We start from the raw sequence: 20670 nt of genomic DNA on the forward strand, positions 1-20670 counted from the left end.
AGGTTTCCTGCTAATAGATCACCAAAACAGCTACCGCAAATCCCACAGCCGACCAATGGATGACCCATCCCTCTCTCTCTCACACACACACACACACACACACACACACACACACACACACACACACACAACACACACACACACACACACACACACACACACACACACACAACCCACACACACACACACACACACCACACAACACACACACCTACCTAAGGGACAGAATAGAGAGGCAGTGAGAAGAGGATACAGTGCCTTCAGGAAGTATTCATACCCTTTGACTATTCCCAATTTCGTGTTACGCGAATGAATTGTCAACATAGACTCCTCCGCTGGGTCGTGTCAACATGGACTTCCAGGCTGGGTCGGCTGTTCACATGTGGACTCCTCCAGCTGGGTCGTGTCAACATGGACTCCTCCAGCTGGGTCGTGTCAACATGGACTCCTCCAGCTGGGTCGTGTCAACATGGACTTCTCCAGCTGGGATGAGCCATACCATACACTCCACTCATACAGAGACTGAAGATGAAGACAGACACAGAGAGAAAACAGATGAGAAAAAACAAAAGAGATTGACAGGGAGGAAACAAGGGTTAAATTGGGACTGTCTGTATGTGTGTGTGTGTGTGTGTGTGTGTGTGTGTGTAAAAGAAAGACATGAGAAATAAATGAAGATTAAGATAAATAGGGAGGCCTTTGCATAAAAAAAACAAAAAGACCGCCACAGATGTAAGAGACAGAACAAAAGAGAGGGAGAGTGACAGAGGGAGTCAGTGAGGGAATGACAGGAGGAGAGATAGACGGAGGGATGGAGGGGAGGAGGATGGATGAGAAGCAGACAGAGATTGACAGCTTCCGTTCCCTGGGACACATGAATAAACCAGCACAACATATATCGCCTTGGAGAGAGAGGGATGACAGAGAGATAGGGATGAGAGAGAGTGAGGAGAGAGGCAAGAGAGGGGAGAGAAAGGAGGAGATGAAGAGAGAGCATCTCCATAATCAAGCCATCAAGGAGAGCAGGAGCGAGGGAGTGATGGGGGAAGCAGCGACGGCTCTGAATGAGTCAATCATGATTAATCAAAACGCTTCTTGCTCTCCATTCAGGCGCTCCCCTCTATCTCCTCTGCTCAGTACATGCACATGGTTACTCAACAACATCACAATATGGTCTTCTGGGCATTTCCATCAAATCAAATGTTGTCGGTCACATACACATATTTAGCAGATGTATTGCGGGTGTAGTGAAATGCTTGTGTTCCTGGCTCCAACGGTGCAGTAGTATCTAACAATTCACACATCTAAAAAGACACTGTATATGATGTGTTAGTGTTGCTAATATAGCCATTGAAGTGAAATCCAAATGATTTTCTCAGCCTTTACGTACGATGTGCTGTGTCGCAGAGGGGAAAAAAACTTCCCACCACATCAGTGCTTCTCAGAGGAGTCCTGTATCCTGACACAGAAAATAGGGCACTTTCATATTTATTTAAGTACTGGGCTCAGATCCAGAGTCCTTGGGGAGAGACAGAGCAGGCAGGAGAGGAGGAAGCGGGTTGGAGCCACAGTAGCTGAGGTTTCACCAACACTGCCTCCGAGCACACAAACACACGCAGCCAAGGGCACAGTCATTCAACACTCACACTGCCAAGGGCACACTGTCATTCAACACGCACAGCAGAAATAACCAATATGGATAGGGTGTGTGTAACCGCCTGTGTGTGCGCGTAACACTATCTGGGTGTGTGTGTGTAATACAAATAGCCATGAATGCAATGACACAAGTTGTGCGTTTGACAGATAGATGGGATATCTACATGAGGGTTGTGCAGCGGTACCAACTGGTACCAACTGGGGTACAATAATAAAACAGAACATCTGGTGGTGAAAAGCTAAACCACAACTCAGGAACACCATGGAACAGACACGCACTACCATTCTTCTACTACTCCATGCATCTGCCACAGACACACATGGAGGGACACCTCAGCAATTATCCAGCACAGTGTAGAAATGACACAGGATGTTTTTAAATCAACACTTCCGCCGTGTGGAGTGACAATGAACTACAGGGACCTCAAAGCTCCACAGGCATTCAGACTACTAGGCTAGAATTAGTCATCAAAAGGTCATCCTTCATTTAGTAGTAATACTGAGAAATGTAGTAACATTACACCCTTGATGCTTCAGCTCCACTGCATTGCCTCTGGGACAAGATGCACAAGAACAAAACAGGACAGACAACAAGTGATTTGATTGACTTTATTTGTAAAGGCACCAGAAGTACTTCCTTACTGCAGAACATTTTATTTATTTATAGTAAATGTTTGTTATTTTTACATTTCACCATTTCTTTAAATGAAGCTATAATTACATGACACAAATTGTTTGTTTTTTTGGGCGCCAAAGTATGAACTTCAGTTTTTTTTTCATTATACACAAAATATGTATTCAAAAAATGACCTATACAAAGCTCAAAATGCTTACAATGGTTCACGCTACGGGGCAACGGGTAAAGGGCAAACAGTGGGTCAGAGGTTAAAGAGGGACAGGTATAGGTCAAAGTACTGCAGTTCCTCTAGTGTCACATTAGTACTGTAGAACAGAGCACAGGAATCATCCAGGACAGACACAGAAGATGCAGCCATATACCTGTGGTCCAATCAAAAACGCATATTTTGGCAAAACAATGTTACTCATCTAAGAAAACCATTGGTCCAAACCTCATCTCTCTATCATAATCAATTCAAAAGTTATTGGAGTGTGTAACCTTGTAGGATGGCCAGAATTAGGGCGACAATCAATGGAAGCCAGAGAAAAAACAGGGTCAAAAATCTGGAAAATTGCATTGTGTCAGCTAGGCTGGATTCTGTGCAAGAATTAAGGCTACTGGTTACCTGACAGGCTCACTTTCCCGTTGAACACATCTTCCTTCTCGAAGCCGCAGGACATAAATTAGAGGTAATATGGATATCGATTTGAGACATGATGTAGTACTTTCATATTTTAGCATACGGTTTCCATATTAATTCAAAATTCCTATTCCTTTTTGAAGATTCCTCACAAAAACAAGCGTATCTCCAAAATGTCAACAGAGCAATGAGAGTATTTTCAAAGCATTTTACATTTAATTCAACTCATGCCAATTTAGCTTCATGCGACCAGCGGAAACTTTGAAGACAACCACAAAATGTCAAATCCTCAAATGTTGTTATGCAAAACCACCACCGCTATGTCAACAGAACTCAGTGCTTATTATCAGATGAATTAGTTTACGAAATCCAACTTTTGGGATATAATGGAAATGATATGTTAGAGACCCCACTGACAGATTCAGAACATGAAGAATCTTTTTTGTCTTGGTAAAATGTATTTTATAACACAAGTGAAATGATCACCAAAGCGTGTTTTCACCCACTCTGAGCAGAGTGGGTGGACACCCTACATATACACATAAAGCTTTAGAAGTATAACTGTATACATAAACTGGCCCTCCACTACTAAACAAATACATTGTTCATTTAGCGGAATCTTTAAAAGCTTTTTACTCTCATTCTATTTCATAGCGATAATATTCAAACAAGTGTATTGATCACAGAAAATGTGGACCAAACTTTAAAACATTTCTTCGCTAATAGAAAGGAATACAGTTCCAAGAGACATGCGTTTGTGTGCATCTACCCACACGCATTGCATATCACTACTGTTTATGTCGATAAGAGTAAGTTGTGCTGTTCACAAGCAGTATTAGACTTAAAACAAAAGCCACATGTCAATCCCAGGTTCACCACTGACTGACCAAAGTTCAAATCTATATTACAGAGGTTTATGAATGCATTCACATACGGCTATGAAATCAGTTATCTAAGACATTTACACAGATCTCTACACCCTCACAGTGTAACCCACCATCAAACAGAGAGGATGTCTATTAATATAAGGGGAATACAAAAAACATACAATACATCACACGCTGTATAACAGGCTGGGATCAAAACAATGGTTAGACAATAACACCAATCCCTTCCCAATCGTACAGTAAAACCAGCAGTCAGCTTCACATCTTCTATACCATTCTCCATAGCTCTAAAGATGCCTCGACCTTTAGTTCTAGCCTACAGCGGCACTTACAGGTCCAGCTAATAATCGCACACTTTCTCCAACAGGCTGAGAGAAACATGTTGGGGTTTGTAGAAAATATATATAGATTTTTTTTTAAATGTAAATACACACCAAAATGATGGCAATTTGTGCTTTATCTACTCAAATGACTGATCAAAAACTTTCATCTAAAACTATTCATTGGCCATGGACAATGCATCCACATTTGTGAGTGCTGTATATGTATTCTATACGAGAGCTAAATCATGCATCATTTCTTCTTACAGAGACTCATCTTTTGAGTGAAAAGATAGCGTGCGCAGTGGACATTTTGTTCTATGCCGCTGCCTTACATGAGACCGAGATGTCAACCTGTTTCCTAGAATAGACCAGAGATCCCCGTTCAAAAGAGGTGACTCAGTGGATGTCAGAGCTGCTTTCTAAAAGACTTACTGCTTTCTAGTGTTGAAGAGGCAACGTGCACTCTCCTACTGCATCACCACCAGGGAGAGAAAAGATCTGAAGGATGTTTTCTATCTCGCACAATGTTAATCATCGCTGCGATCTGTACATTCAAACTGTTATGATAGTATTGATAGCATGCCTTTCATGGAAGCGATCTAAAGTAGCTCAGTTAGTTAGACAGGGCTGTCTGGGGACTGGAGTTACCAAGTTACACGCTTCACCAAGAAGACTGACATCTTTCAACTACTCTCCTTAACCTGGGGAGGAATCCTAACCTGAAAATCAAAGTGAGGACAACAAATTTTCAGAACATTTTCTCACTGATATCAATGCAGGATTTTGACGTTAGGATTCAGACATTCACAGACAGTTTTTGCTGTTGCTTGTCTAAAAGTCTGTTTATGAAAACAGTATTGTGAGTTACCCCACATCAACCAACTGAATCAAGTTGACATAACAGAGGCTAGAGATCTGGGTGACGCGAGCCTGTCTGTTGGATCTCTTCTGGTTTGTTATTCCACTTATACTATGTGACATTCAGGCTCCCAGGTGGGCCTTGGTAAAAAAGAGAGGAAGGAGACGCTCAGACAGGGTGGTGTAAAAACACAGATCCATTTACCACTGGGCCATAAAGGGAGCAGAATGAGGGAAAAACAAATGAGCAAAAAGACAAGTCAAGCTCAAATCACAAAAATAAAATAAAAAGATATATACATGAAAGAAATGATAGTAAAAAAATCTATACTGTACACAAATTGGAGCAGTTGGAATGACGGCAAATGCATCAGATAGGCAGATAGGCCGTAGAATTCTAAGTGGGAGGACTAAAGGGGGAGATGGGGTAGAGGAGAGGGACTGGCATGGATAGATAGCAGATATACAGGACCGACAGGACCACAGCCCTCTGACGCAGCGGTAGTTAATATGCGGTGGAGGGCGGGAGGGAGCTCTAGTCGGACTTGTCCCCGTCCTCCTCACGGTGGCTGTCAGCTCCCTCGCGAGAAGCCTTCTCCTCCTTTGCCAGCTGGGCCTGCGAGGCCAGGATGGAGGAGAGGGAGAATAGGCCTGAAGAGGAGGTGACGGCCGGCAGGGTTGACTGACTCAGGCCCAGAGGCATAGGGGTCATGGGCAGGGCCAGACCCTGGAGCTGGGACAGCTGGTGAGCCTGGAGCTGCTGCTGTGGACAACACACACACAGCTCAAACACAGGGGAGACACAGAGATGGGTACATATGGCTCTAACACGTGCACACACACATATATTGGCAGCCATGCACTTTTCTTAAAAGAACTACCTATTTCTTTGAAAATAAGTTCAAATTGAATACAACTTTTGGTCTCCAAACGTTATTGGATTTTCAACATCGCAGAACCATACATTATATTGTAAACTGAAGTTGACAATTTGAAATGTAAAAAATTAAAGACAAATGGCATGGGTAAACATATTGGCACCATGGAGCTAGTAATTTCACTGCACAGCCTTTGGCCAAGATAACTCCCAACAAATGCTTATTGTAGCCACCAATGAGCTTGCTGCAACTTTAATTGGCAATTTAGCCCACTTTTCTACAGCAAACTTCTCCAACTGCTGTTTCTAGCTCTTGCCATAGGTTATGGATGTGGTTCAGATCTGGACTCTTCACTGGCCAGTCCAGAACAGTCCAGGGCTTCTTCTGGAACCATTCCAGGGGGCTTTTGATGTGTGTTTGGGGTCGTTGTCCTGTTGGATGACCAACAACCTTTAACAGTCACAGTTTATAAACACTTTTTTTTTTTGACACCCAGTTTTTTTAAACATTGGATTCCAAAAAACCTTGATGATTGACTGATTTCACAAGGTCCTGCACACATTCAGGACCAGGGGCAGCAAAGCAACCCCATGTTTGATTGTAGGGAGTGTTCTTGTCATTGAATGCTTCATTTGGTCGTTGTTGCCAATCATTTTGTCAATGCCGTTAGTCTTTATTTGCTAAATTACAATTTTCAACTTAAGTTTACAAAAGAAAGTGTACAAACTGTGCACATCCATTCCACAAAATGTACAACTGGGCCTTGACAATTCCAGACAAAGACCTTTTTATCATCATCATCATCATGTAAAGCACCAAACAAAAGCTCCATTAAAACCCAGAGCATCAGATGCATCATCATAATGATGGATTGATAGCTAGATAGTGATGAGTGTCAAACCCATAGAGGACATCCTGGAGGGAGCAGCCTACCCGGATGATGGAGTTCATCTCTGGAGGGGTGACCTGCTTGGCCCTCTCAATGGCTCCCAGGACCTGCTGCTGGTGCTGGGACACACACACACACATGCGGGGGGGGGGTTGGATGGCTCAATACTACCAACACTGACCCTGTGCTCATCGCTCATTCAATTATTAAGTCACTAACACAAGGCTGGGCTTTGATGGAGAATCAATGATCCACTCCCATGTTGTAATGTGTCATCTCGTCATGGACACAAATTAGCATATCTTATCTGGATCACAGCAGAGCGCTCTGGACCCTTTCATTACAGGGCTCGCAATGATGAATAGAGATATATATGGGGGAGAGGATTCAAATAAGAATGATCTCATTCCAGGCTGCAGGGCACCACGTGGGGTTAGGGGTCAGGGGTTAGAGGGTGTTCTTACCTCCTGGGACAGATAGGGGAGGACTTGGGCACAGATCCCGTTCAATCTCTTCACAATCTCAGCCTGAGGAGATAAAACACATCAGCCTTTAGCTTCATTTAACACCGCCTCAGTCTCACATTAACACACACCCCACCCTCCCAAAGAGCACTTCACAAGCACACATATATATTACCTTACGTTCCAGCAGTAATTATCATAACAAGCTCCAATATGCAAAGCAGTGTTAATTGTGTTACTTTCTAATTCAGTGTGATATCTGAGAAGACACTCATTTACTACGCACCGCCATTCCAGACGAAACACCACACTTATCACTCCATCATCATGCACACTGACATCTCGCGCTCCTCTTAAAATGCATGTTGTGCCTCTTTCTATATGTGAGGAAGAATATGATGCACACACACACACGAAAGTAAGAGGAAATGCCAAATGTTCTGTCAGGTGGGAGAACAATTCATTCAAGCTAACCGGAGAGGGGGTCTTGCAACTGGCAGGGATGGGATTATTATTATTTTTTTAAGTGGAGGGAGACAAAGAAGAAACAATAACCCCTTTTGAATATATCCCCAGCACAAGCTGACTAAACTGTCTGGAACTCCTCAGCTGGAGAGAAGAGAAAGCTTAGGGAGGAGAAAGAGAGAACGAAAGAAAAAAAGGGAGAAAGAACGAAAGAAAATGAGAACGAAAGAAAGGGAGAAAGAGAAAAATTAAAAAGAGAAAGAAAAATATAGAAATGGAGAAAGAGAAAAATTTAGAGAAAACAGTGAGAGAGAAAGAGCAGGCTGAACACAAAACACAGAGGTGAATTCTCCCCGACATTCAGTTCTACACATCCCCTTCAATTTCAACCCTCTAATGCTGCCACAGTTCATCTGCACCCAGTCACACACACGCTAACATAATTGGGGATCCACACACAAGCGCACACACAGCGCCCCCCCTGATTTTCTAAATATTTCATCCCCGCCAGATAAAGGAGTAGGGGTGATGAATTGTACTCATGAGGCAGAGCGGGGGGCTGTGTGTGTATGAGCTTGTGTGCTTGTATGTTCTCAAGCGTGTGTGTGCGACTAGATTTTTCACTGCGTGTTCTTTGCTGCCGGTGTGGCTGTCAGGGAGGAGCCGTCAATCTTTTAGCGCGCCAGACAAGGTCACAGATAAGGCCGGGTCCACAGAGGCCCATCGCTCTCCCCCAGTAGCCGGCCCATAAATTACCACCCCACACCCCCCAGCAAAACCCCCCCGATCTGTAGGCACCGGATTAGCCCCTTAGAGTAGCATACTGCTGTCTTCACTGACCATGTAGTAATATAGAGACTAGAGCTTTATCCTGCGCAGTACTGTACTGCTCCTTCCTTTAGAACAATCCCTCTGAATAGGGATGTTTTCTCAGCGATGCCAGAGAGAGATGTTTCACTGTCTGTCTACAGGGGGCATGATGATAAGAACCGATTCCCATCTCTGACAGCACTGCTGAAGAAGGGTTTCCTATTAACGTAGACAGAGAGAGACTTACCTGCTTGTGCATTTCGATGTTCAGCCCATAGGACATCTCATAGTACTGTAAAGCAGAAGGAAGATGAGGCGTTGTTATACAGTATAATAACAGAAAGAGGGAAACTCCATTATGCCCTGTAAAGTATAGACAGATTGTCTAGCTATATGCATTCCTTCTGTCCCACAGAGACATCTCCTGGTTGTCATGCATCATGTCATTACTGTTACACCAGGTAAAACCCTTTACACCCACCCACCCTGTTGTCCTCCTGTGTCGCTGTGAGACGGAAAGTGATGGTGTGTGTGTGTGTGTGTGTGTGTGTGTGTGTTCGGTGTTAATGAGCAGGCCAGTGGCTCAGCATTAGCCCTGTTAAATCACCAGCTCTGTCTGTGAGGGCACAGGCTCCAGCGTTCAAAAACACGCACGCACGACGAGGAGTGCAGGCTGTCCAGCCGAAACTGCACGTCCCTAAAGCAATTATGGTGCTGGGGAAATGGAGGTGCTGGCGATAGCAGCCGGTGAAGCAGGGGAACCCGATAGGCAATTAAGGGAGGGTGGACCAGGCTGGGGCTACACACACACTGATCCGCTGATGGATAGGAGTGCAGCGCTGCACAGATTAGATGAGATTAAGCCAGTCAACGGATCAATTAGAGACAGAATCAGACAGCTACACGGGCCTTGCCGGAGACAATGAGATTAGCTAGAGGTGGAGAGTATGTGTTGGGGGGAAGAGAAGAGAGGATGACAACACCAGAGACAAAAGGACCACAGAAGAGACTAGAGGAGGAATCATAAGAGGGAGGAGAGAGACAGAAAGACAGAGAACAATGACATGGAAAAAAGAGAGAGAGATGGGCACAGGGCTAGAGAGGAAGGGGTGGGAGAGTATAGACAGGAGACAAAGGTAAAAGAGCGAGATGGTATTTCCAATATTGCTGTATGTTGTAGTTGCTAGACTGAAATGGTGCCAAATTCAATGCCTTGTTGTAAAAAAAAATGTCCTAGAATAAAAGGTGAAAATATGTTTTGTTGACATATTGTTGCAGTGTTAAACATCCCCCTGCCTGTAGAGGTGGTGGTAGGTGGTATGAATGCAGTGTTTCCCCTATATTAATTTAGCAGCGGTGCCCCAAATATACACTGAACAAAAATTAAAAACGCAACAGTTCATCAACAGTTCATACAAAGAAATCAGTAAATTTAAATGAAATAGGCCCTAATCATTTCACATGACTAGGAATATAGATATGCATCTGTATTTGGCTCATGCAGCGTGACACATCTCCTTCACATAGAGTTGATCAGACTGTTGATTGTGGCTTGTGGAATGTTGTCCCACTCCTCTTCAATGGCTGTGTGAAGTTGCTGGATATTGGCGGAAACACTGTCGTACGCGTCGATCCAGAGCATCCCAAACATGCTCAATGGGTGACATATCTGGTGAGTATGCAGGTCATGGAAGAACTGGAACATTTTCAGCTTCCAGGAATTGTGTAGAGATCCTTGCAACAGTGGGCCGTGCATTATCATGCTAAAACATGAGGTGATGGCAGCGGATGAATGGCACAACTATTGGCCTCAGTTACTTGTCACGGTAACTGTGCATCCAAATTGCCATTGATAAAATGCAAGTGTGTTCATTGTCCTTAGCTTATGCCTCCCCATAACATAACCCCACCACCACCATGGGGCACTCTGTTCACAACGTTGACATCAGCAAACCGCTTGTCCACATGACGACATACACACCGTCAGCCCAGTACAGTAGAAACCGGGATTCATCCATGAAGAGCACACTTTTCCAGCAGTCTGCAGTCAGGTCAAGACTCTGGTGAGGACGACAAGCACGCGATGAGCTTCCCTGAGACGAAAAAAAAAAAAAATTTGCAGAGGGATGCACTTGATTGGCAATGATGTTCAGATATCCTGTGGCTAGGGCTGGGCGATATGGCCAAAATCTCATATCCGACATCGCTCATTTCATATCCCGATAAATAACACGACATACACATTTTCTGTAAATTCAATGAATAAATAATTTATATAAAATGACCACATGTAAAGGCCTATTTCTTATTACATTTTGAATTATACTCAACAAATAAAATGTATTTGTATTTGGTACCTTGGGTCGAGTGTTAGCACCAACTCACGAAACGCCTGTTTCTCGACCGTGTAAATTGGGGCCATGTCTTTGCAGATGTAAGTTGTAACGGCAGCTGTTATCTCCTTCCATCTTCGTGATTCTTTGCCATATGGTGTGCCGCGGTGCAACTGTACTTTTTGCATCTCATCCGTAGACTCTCTCCGTACTGTTTCACATGATTCTTGCGTAGGTGGTAAAAGAGGTTAGTGGTGTTTGAGCCTGTTGTCGGGACCGGCCTGCGGCATATTTTGCGGAGGACGGTTTTCTGGTCCGTGTCAGACTTTTCATACCCAAACCACGCCCATGCGACCGAAGTAGCCCCTCTTTTAGGTAAGAGCTCCGTGGTCTGTGTCACGTTCACTCTCCTCCATGTTTGTTTGTGTTGCAAATTTCCTTCCACAGGTGAAAAGCGCAAAGCGACGTCCAATTGACGAAAAATATTGCTGTAAAGAGCGTGATTTGCGACAACAAAATAAACGATAGAGCATAATATGAAACGATAGACGTTTTTCTATCGTCACACGATATATATCGTCATATCGCCCAGCCCTACCTGTGGCATTCAAACACTGCTCAAGGCTCCCAATGAGTGCCATGAAAACACACCCCACAACATAACACCACCAACAGCCTGTAATGTCAACACATGGCATAATGGATGCATGTACAGTACTCATGTGGTTTTCTCCATACCCTAATCCTCCCATCAGCTTGAAAGAGCAGGAACCCGGGACTCATCAGACCAGGCAATGTTTTTCAATTCTCCAGTGTCCAGTGTTTTCGTTCCTTAGCCCACTGGAACCGCAGTTCCTTGTCTTTTTGCTGAAAATAGTTGAACGCTAAGGTCGTCGGCTGCCATACCCCATTTGTGTCAAGGTATGACGAGTTGTGCATTGTTTTATGGGTCTTTGGGCAACAATGTTGTACTGGACTGTCAGTTGACTAACTGTAGCCCATCCGTTGCTCTGCACAATTTGTGTCAGCCTCCGTTGTCCTCTTCCATCAATGATCTGTTTTCGACCACTGGCTGGATGTCCTTTGGAGAGTGGACCATTCTTGATACACACAGGAAACTGTGGAACGTGAAAAACCCAGCAGCGTTGCAGTTCTTCACACACTCAAACCGGTGCGCCCGGCACCTACTACTATACCCCATTCAAAGGCACTTAATTAAACATTTTGTCATGCCCATTCACCATCTGAATGGCACCCATACACACACCTATGTCTCAAGGCTTAACAATCCTTCTTTAACCTGTCTCCTCCCCTTCATCTACACTGATTGAAGTGATATGATGACATCAATAAGGGGTCATAGCTTTCACCTGGTCAGTCTACGTCATGGAAAGAACAGTTCTTAATATTTTGTACTCAGTGTATATCTGTACCAAACAGACCTAGCAGTCGCACACATGAGCGCTTGCTCCTCATCTCCCTACAGTGCATCAGTTATATTTCAGATGGTGTCAACATCATTACATTTTAATGCATTTGAGTAGAATGTCCTTTTAAAAAGTGACATTGACAGAGCAGGGTCACTCACAGTAGCACTCACACACAAAAAACCTCACCATGATATAATGACGTTGCATCTCAGACTTCTCACTGGCCAGCTTGTCACACTCCAGCTTCAAACTGCAGAGAAGAAATCAAAATAGAAAATCTTTAGGCTCCAGGAAGCGTCACTCATACCTCTTCAGGAAGACAGGAAATGACTTCATCCTTCCCTCATCGGATCTATCAAGGTGTCAATCCACCAAAAGATAAAAAAAGCCTCCCAAATAAACCCTAATAAAATACCCATATGTATACCCAGAGTGATTTAAATGTCCTGCCTATAAAAAGTGGACGGTTGGTGGATGTGGATGACGTGGATGTGCAGCTCTGCTCTGTGATGCGTCGCAGACAGCCATTAGCTGTAATCATGTCACAGCGCTCGCTGCAAGAGTTACAGGAGGTGACAGGACAAAGGAGGCCAAGTCTCTACTGTCACACCACTTATCACAAGCTTTCATATTGGCATGGCATCAGTGTTGACATCCCCCTCTGTAGAGCGTTCCAGTGCATCAACATTAACCAGGAGGGAGCAGTTCTGAATATCAGACCAGGGTTTATAATGGTGTGTTTACGTTAAGATTGTTTTTGGGATCTAGATCTGTGCCGTCAGCGTCACTGTGAATGAAGACTCAAATTAGGCAGAGCGTTAGCTGTGGCGAATCCTCATCATTGTCCCTAACTGGGAAAATGCTGCTCATAGCCACCGCTGATTCCGTCACTGACATGGAAAAATAGTTGATGCAAATGGGATCATATCAGCGGTGCTGTTAACTCAGCCCAAAGTGAAAAGGTTAAAGGATTCTTTTTTTCTTTCTTTTTTTTTACAACCAAATCTCTATTTTTGATGTATATGCCATGTTATAGATGGGTCCAGACACCTTTGTGATTTCACTTGTTTTTGATAAACATAAGTTTATACTATAAGGACAAACCCGGTCTGGACTTCTGCATAGGGGACTAGAAGATTAGGGATGAGATTCAGAATGACAATACACAGAGCTTTGCAGTTTTCGAAAAAGGAGGCATTTGTGTTTGTTCATGTTTTTTCAGGGCCCTCATAACGCACAACTCGAGAATGACGAAGTGATTCGTTGTTTGGGGTAAGTCTATCAAAAACAAGTGAAATCACCCAAAAAAAACAGGTGTCTGGACCCTTCTATAACATGCCATTTACATCTAAAATTTAGTTATTTTTTACAAACAAATATTTTCCTTTAAAGAATAAACCTCATTACAATTCAACAGCAGTCCTCAGATTCTCTGACCAAACAAGTGCTCAGGGGGGCGCATTTCATTCAGACAGCTCTCCCTCCCTCCATCCATCCGTCTCTACTCCTCTTTCGCCTGCAGCCTTCACTTAGCCAAATCGCTTTTCCCTCCTAAAATAAATAATAATATCTGCAGCAGCGCGTGCGCAAACACAGGGGTTGGTTGTCATGACGACCAGCCTCCCCTGCTGCCACCCTACCTGAGAGCGGATTGTGATTGTCTTTGTGCGCCTGTGATTGGTGGAGGTGGCCCGGGGGCTAGGAGAGACACTCTCAAACGACACTTTGATGGAGTTTTATTGCCGCTCCTTCCGCCTCTAAATCGCTCCTGCTGTCATCTTTATTTTGATTTATGTATTCCCTGATCTATTTATGCATGTGAGGGGGGAGGGGGGGGCAACAGTTACAATGCTCACTACTATGCTCAGGAGGCCACCTGCAGAACATTTCCCTAAAAGGGCTGAACGCAGCGTTCTACAAAGCCTCGTCTATGGCTCCTCAGCTCAAGTCATTAGGCAGCGTGTATGCAAGCTCTGAATACGGCGTAGAGAAAAGGTATTCTTTCAACTGCTTCTGAAGGGGGTTAAACGGTGGGGCGGTGGGTTGTCTAGGGAATTACACACCAAAGCCCAGGCTCTGAGGTGTTCCTACTACACTAGGAATGGACTGATGATCAGAGACAGAAATTTCACACAATGAACAAACATGCAGGCTTTTATCTGCTTCTCCTCTGATGAAGCTCAATAGAACAGGGAGGAAAGAAAACCTCAGCCAATACACTTCCTAGTTCCTATACCACAGGTAAATAGAGGGAGGGAATCAGAGGCAGTTGTAGCCCTGCTGCTTCAAAGGCTAGAAATCCATAAAGCGGAAACCTTCCTCGGGTAACATGAGATCCACAAATTCCACACATTTAGTCATGAATCAAACAGAGCAATACACTGTACTCTCTGGTACATCTCAATCCAGGTCAAATAAATGACCTTGTACCATCTAGCAATTGCCAATTTTGTTAGGTTGTGGTTATAGCAGGACATCAATAACAGTGCTTTCTATTACATGAAAGAGAACAAAGTTCTAGACTAGGGTTCTAAATAGAACTGACACACACATCCATTGGGCTGCTCTTAAAACATATGCCCTATTGTCATGTCTTCTCCTCTGGAGCAACAGCACACTCCTAGAATACGTATTCTTTCACCTGCTTCCATCTGCCTCTGAAGGGGGTTAAACAGTGGGGAGAAATAAAATGTATTAGTCTTGCTGTGATTTATTTGATATTCTAATCATGTAGGTTATTCCAGTGGGCTTTTGCACAGAACCATGTGCAGCAGTGTACTCTAGTACTGCACACGGTATACTTACGCAACATAACTCATAGCAGAATATAATTCAAGTGTTCTAATCTGTACACTCACCTACAAAGATATGGTTATGCTCAGAGTATTTGCAAATAGCAGACAGGTTTAGTATCTTAACCCCTAGTTCCTCAGATAAGCCTTGGTTGAAGGGTTTGTGTGAGAAACAGTGCTAAATGGATACCTGTGGTATTGTGCTTGGAGGAACTGGAACTCGTCCTTGATTCGGTCACACGAATCGGAGGTTGTGAATTTCAGCTGCTGCGATGAAGCCTGCAAGACGGACAGACAGACAAACACCATCAAAACACGTCAGTGAAATAAAACCAGTCTGGCCTGGCTCACACTAGGGTCGTTCCACCTCAAAAAGCACATGGGGATTGACAGAAACCATCTGAGATGATCGTTTCTGTAGTTACTGTTGAAACATTAAGGAGAAATTAAGCCAATTGATTGCACCCAAATGTACCATTTAAAATTATAGGATTCAGATACAGTGCCTTCAGAAAGCATTCACGCCTTGACTTTTTCCACATTTTGTGTTACAGCCAGACTTTAAAATTGATTAAATTGAGATTATGGCATTATGGGGCAAGTGACACAATGTCAAAGTGGATTTATATAGACATGTTTACCAATTAATAAAAAATGAAAAGCTGATATGTCTTGAGTCAATAAGTATTCAACACATTTGTTATGGCAAGCATAAGTAAAAATGTTGCATGGACTCAGTGTGCAATAATACAGTGCCTTCAGAAAGTATTCACACCCTCAACCGTTTCCCCCAAAAATTGTGTTACAAAGTGGGATTAAATGTAAATGATTTTAATTAATTGGATTTAAATTGTCAATGACCCTACACAAAATATTTGAATGCCAAAATGGAAGAAACATTGTTTATTTTTTTAATTGATGGAAAATAAAATAAATATATCTTGAATAGATAGGTAGTCAAACCCATGATTCAATACATGTTAGAACCATCTTTGGCAATGATTAGAGCTGTGAGTCTTTCTGGGTAAGTCTAAGAGCTTTGCACACATGGATTTTACAATATTTGTATATTCATTATTTTAAAAAATTCAAGCTCTGTCAAGTTGGTTGTTGACTATTGCTAGACAGCCATAGATTTTCAAGCCAATTTAGGTCAAAACTGTAACTAGGCCACTCAGGAACTCCAGTGTATATTTGGCCTTGTGTTTTAGGTAATCGTACTGCTGAAAGGTGAATCTCCCAGTGTCTGTTGGAAAGCAGATAACCAGGTATTCCCTCTAGGATTTTGTGCTTGGCTCTATTGTTTCTTTTAATCCTAATAAACGTCCTAGTGCTTGCCGATGACAAGCATCCCCTTAACATGATGCAGCCACCACCAGGCTTGAAAATATGAAGAGTTGTTCTCAGTGATGTGTTGTTGTGTTGTGTTGGATTTGCCCCAAACATAATGCTTTGTATTCAGGACAAAAAGTTAATTTCTTTGCCACATTTTTTGCAGTATTACTTTAGTGCCTGACTGCAAACAGGATGTATGTTTAGGAATATTTTATTTTGTACAGGCTTCATGTTTTTCATTCTGTAATTTTTGTGAGTATTGTGGAGTAACTACAATGTTGTTGATCCATCCTCAGTTTTCTCCTATTTATTTATTTAACCTTTATTTTACTAGGCAAGTCAGTTAAGAACAAATTCTTATTTACAATGACAGCCTAGGAACAGTGGGTTAACTGCCTTGTTCAGGGGCAGACAGACAGATTTTTACCTTGTCAGCTCGGGGATTCGATCTAGCAACCTTTCGGTTACTGGCCCAATGCTCTAACAACGAGGCTAACTGCCGCCCCAATCACAGCCATTAAACTAACTGTTTTAGAAAGTCCCCGTTGGCCTCAGGGTGAAATGTGCTTTTATGGAGGACTGGCTTGAATTGTGAGGATGACCACAATTTACTTTCATCATGAGCCAAATCTTAGTTTCCTACTCAAAGTTGCAAAGGAAATGTTGTGATCTAGTTGATAAAAAAACACAAGAGACCAGCGCAATAGATAAGTGTGGTGGTATAGCAGGAACAGCGGCATCTAGTGGTCAAAACCTGATACTTTCAAAACTTTATGGTAAATAATGCAAGAGACATCAATTGCTAATGTCTCTGAACAGAGTATGAAGAAGCAATACTCCAAGCCCCAGCATCATACTACTTGTCAAACAGAGAACTGATACTGTATACTGGTTGTTGGGTGGAATTGGCGTGGGGTCTGTGGGTGGCTAGAGAATTTTTGGGGGGGATCCCTCATCTTACGCATTGGTAGGAAGAAGTTTTGTCCCAATCGGATGTAGGGTACTATATTTATTGAACTTATTTGAATCCTATTAAGTTAAAATGGCCAATTTGGGTGCAGTCAATTAGCTTACATTTTCAGATTTTAAAAGAAGTATACAAAATAATGTCAATCTTACCGGTTTCTAACTACAGAAACAATTTCAGAAAAATCTGCGATGGTGGGTGTCATGGTTTGCTGAAATGACTCAACAGTACGAGTGGGTATTGTATGGTCATTACACTTTACAAGCAGTGGTGGTAGTGGATGTAAAATATAAATGCCACATGTTAAGTGCTGGTCCCATGTTTCATGAGCTGAAATAAAATATCCCAGAAATATTCCAGTCTCTAAAATGTGCAGAAATTTGTTTACATCCCTGTTAGTGAGCATTTCTCCTTTGCCAAGATAATCCATCCACCTGACAGGTATGTGATATCAGGAAGCTGATTAAACAACATGATCATTACACAGGTGCACCTTGTGCGGGGGACAATAAAAGGTCACTCTAAAATGTGCAGTTTTGTCACACAACACCACAGATGTCTCAAGTTGAGGGAAAGTCCAATTGGCATGCTGACTGTAGGACTGTTCACCAGAGCTGTTGCCACAGAGTTGAGTGTTAATTTCTCTACCAAAAGCTGCCTCCAATGTCGTTTTATAGAATTTGGCAGTACGTCCAACTGGCTTCACAACCACACCAGCCCAGGACCACCACATCCAGCTTTTTCACCTGCGGGATCGTCTGAGACCAGCCACCTGGACAGCTGATGAAACTGGGTTTGGACAAGCGAAGAATTTCTGCATAAACTGTCAGAAATAATCCCAGGGAAGTACATCTGCGTGCTTGTTGTCTTGACCTGACTGCAGTTCGGCGTTCAGTGGGAAAAGTCTCGCCATTGGTGGCCACTGGCACACTGGAGAAGTGTGCTCTTCACGGATGAATCCTGGTTTCAACTGTACTGGGCAGATGGCAGACTGCGTGTATGGCGTCATGTGGGTGAGCGGTTTGCTGATGTCAACGTTGTGAACAGAGTGCACCATGACCGTTGCGAGAACTTCCAGTGCGCGTTTACAGTGACCACTGAGGCTGTACCCCTACAGTTTTAGACAGTAGCCAATAGACTATCAATAGACAGTAGCCAATAGACTATTGTGGCTATCAAGCATAATGTAGGCATACCAACAAAACCAATGGAGCAAATCCCGTAACATTTTCACATATATAGCCTACACCTATATGTGGAGTTCAATGCTGGCCTACATTGCATGAGACTTAAAAAGTTTAGATTATGAAGGGCTTGAATGTTTTTTTACTTAGGCTGTAACGCCATGGGCCAAATAGGTAACTGTACATTGTATGATGCAAGAAACCACTTCAAAATAAAATGATTTATTATTACCATACAGAGAATTAGACAATGTAGGCTACCCCTCTGCTGATTAATTGGGATAATTACTCGCTAACTAGCAAAGAATATCAATAAATGTGCACACGCTCTGCTCTGAAACATGCATTAACTCACGGGTGATTGAAAGCCCACTCGTGGGCTACCTGCCAATAGAATTCTACACTGTTGCGCATTGGCTCTGCCTACAACAAAGTCACAGACTGAATTTTGCAAAGTTAGATTTTTTGTTGTTGTATTGAAAAAGGGGCTGCTATGATGTTGATTCGCTCACAGAAAAAAACATCTATATAGTACAAACTAAATGGGGCGAACTCATTGAAGTCTTTCTCTGCGCGGCCTGGCATTTCTTCAGCGTGGCAGTCCTGGAGGTGGTGTGCGGCTTAAGAGGGAACATTGGTTATGGTATGGGAAGGCATAAGCAACAGACAACGAACACAACTGCATTTTATCGATGGTAATTTGAATGTACAGAGATACCGTGACGAGATCCTGAAGCCAATTGTCGTGCCATTCACCCGCCGCCATCACTTCATGTTTCAGCATGATAATGCACGGCCCAATGTTGCAAGGATCTGTACACAATTCCTGGAAGCTGAAAATGGCCTGCATACTCAGACATGTCACCCAATGAGCATGTTTGGGATGCTCTGGATCAACGCGTACAACAACATTTCAGTTCTAGCCAATATCCAGAAACTTTACACAGCCATTGAAGAGGAATGGGGCAACATTCACAGGCCACAATCAACAGCCTGATCAACTATGCGAAGGAGATGTCTCGTGCAGCTTGAGGCAAATGGTGGTCACACCAGATACTGACTGGTTTTCTCCTACCTTTTATTGAAGGCATCTGTGACTAACAGATGCATATCTGTATTCCCAGTCATTTGAAACCATAGATTAGGGCCTAATAAATTAATTTCAATTGACAGATTTCCTTATCTTTGAAATTGTTGCATGTTGTGTTTTTTTTTGTTCAGTTTAGTTGCGTCTTTGTGCCAGACTCACTGCAGCTTTAAAGCCAAATAGGAACGTTTTCACTTTTTTTTTTTTTTTGCAGACTGCATAATGGGTCAAGTGGGAAATCTCTAAAATGTTCCCACTCTAAAGAGTTTCAAAGCAAGGCATAACTGCATATATTATTTTGCAAATCTGCAATAATAACAGCTATACAAAAAAATGACCTGTCACATTCAGAATCCCATTCAACACATTGCAGAATTGAAGTTTGTGATGAATCATAAATGGGCTTCTTCACTAAAAGGAGTCTCACTACATTGGGAGTTTGGACAACACTTACAACATGTTGAAACACAATTATTTTCCTTATAATTTCAACAATTCAACCAGTTTGGAAATGTGCACCCTCTGTCTTGCTGTAGATAATGTGACGTCAGGAGGTACGCCTAATAGTAGACACCTTTTCCTAAAAAGAACACAACTGGTTCCAGATCTGACAGATTGACTGACTTGAGGTTTTGCCAAACCCGTTTTAACTTTGAAAAGATTTACAGACTTTTGATAGCCAGTATGTTAACAATCCTAAAACAAAGGAAGACTAAATGCTAAGCCTCATTCCCTACAATCAAAACACTTGGAGAACAAGTGAAAACCGCTACATACAAGTAGGCCTCATCCATTACAATCATAGTTATCACTAAGCAAAATCTCTACACAAACATAGCCTACAGGCTCCAAATTCCAATTGATCTAACCTTTAACATCTATCCAGCCAACCGTTGCAAAGACAAAGCAAACCGTGGCTATAGTCAGCCTGACCCTGCAGGTAGCCCCCAGACAGAGCTAGGACTGGGGAGGGGGAGGGATTCTGGCTTCCTCAGTGTGTAACAGTATGCAAAAACTTAATATACCAAAAGGTTATCGGAGTCAATAGCCTCA

The 20670-nt window shown here is 42.9% G+C and overlaps 1 protein-coding gene across 2 annotated transcripts in view; it reads right to left on the minus strand.

Moving 5' to 3' along the window:
* Positions 1 to 2251: 2251 nt before the first annotated feature.
* Positions 2252 to 20670, minus strand: part of LOC111972121 (TLE family member 5) — a 42261-nt gene continuing 23842 nt past the window's right edge. Inside the window, exons 2-7 of one of the 2 annotated variants that reach the window (XM_023998983.1) lie at positions 15235 to 15323; positions 12439 to 12502; positions 8737 to 8781; positions 7215 to 7277; positions 6795 to 6869; positions 2252 to 5746 (exon numbers count right to left, since the gene is read on the minus strand). In XM_023998983.1, coding sequence (XP_023854751.1) covers positions 5519 to 5746; positions 6795 to 6869; positions 7215 to 7277; positions 8737 to 8781; positions 12439 to 12502; positions 15235 to 15323 — 564 coding nt within the window. In that variant the 3' untranslated portion in view covers positions 2252 to 5518. The remainder of the gene's footprint in view (positions 5747 to 6794; positions 6870 to 7214; positions 7278 to 8736; positions 8782 to 12438; positions 12503 to 15234; positions 15324 to 20670) is intronic. The other variant, XM_023998984.1, reaches the window with a different exon arrangement.

Source organism: Salvelinus sp. IW2-2015, linkage group LG13 (genome assembly GCF_002910315.2).
Source record: "Salvelinus sp. IW2-2015 linkage group LG13, ASM291031v2, whole genome shotgun sequence".
Lineage (NCBI taxonomy): Eukaryota > Metazoa > Chordata > Actinopteri > Salmoniformes > Salmonidae > Salvelinus > Salvelinus sp. IW2-2015.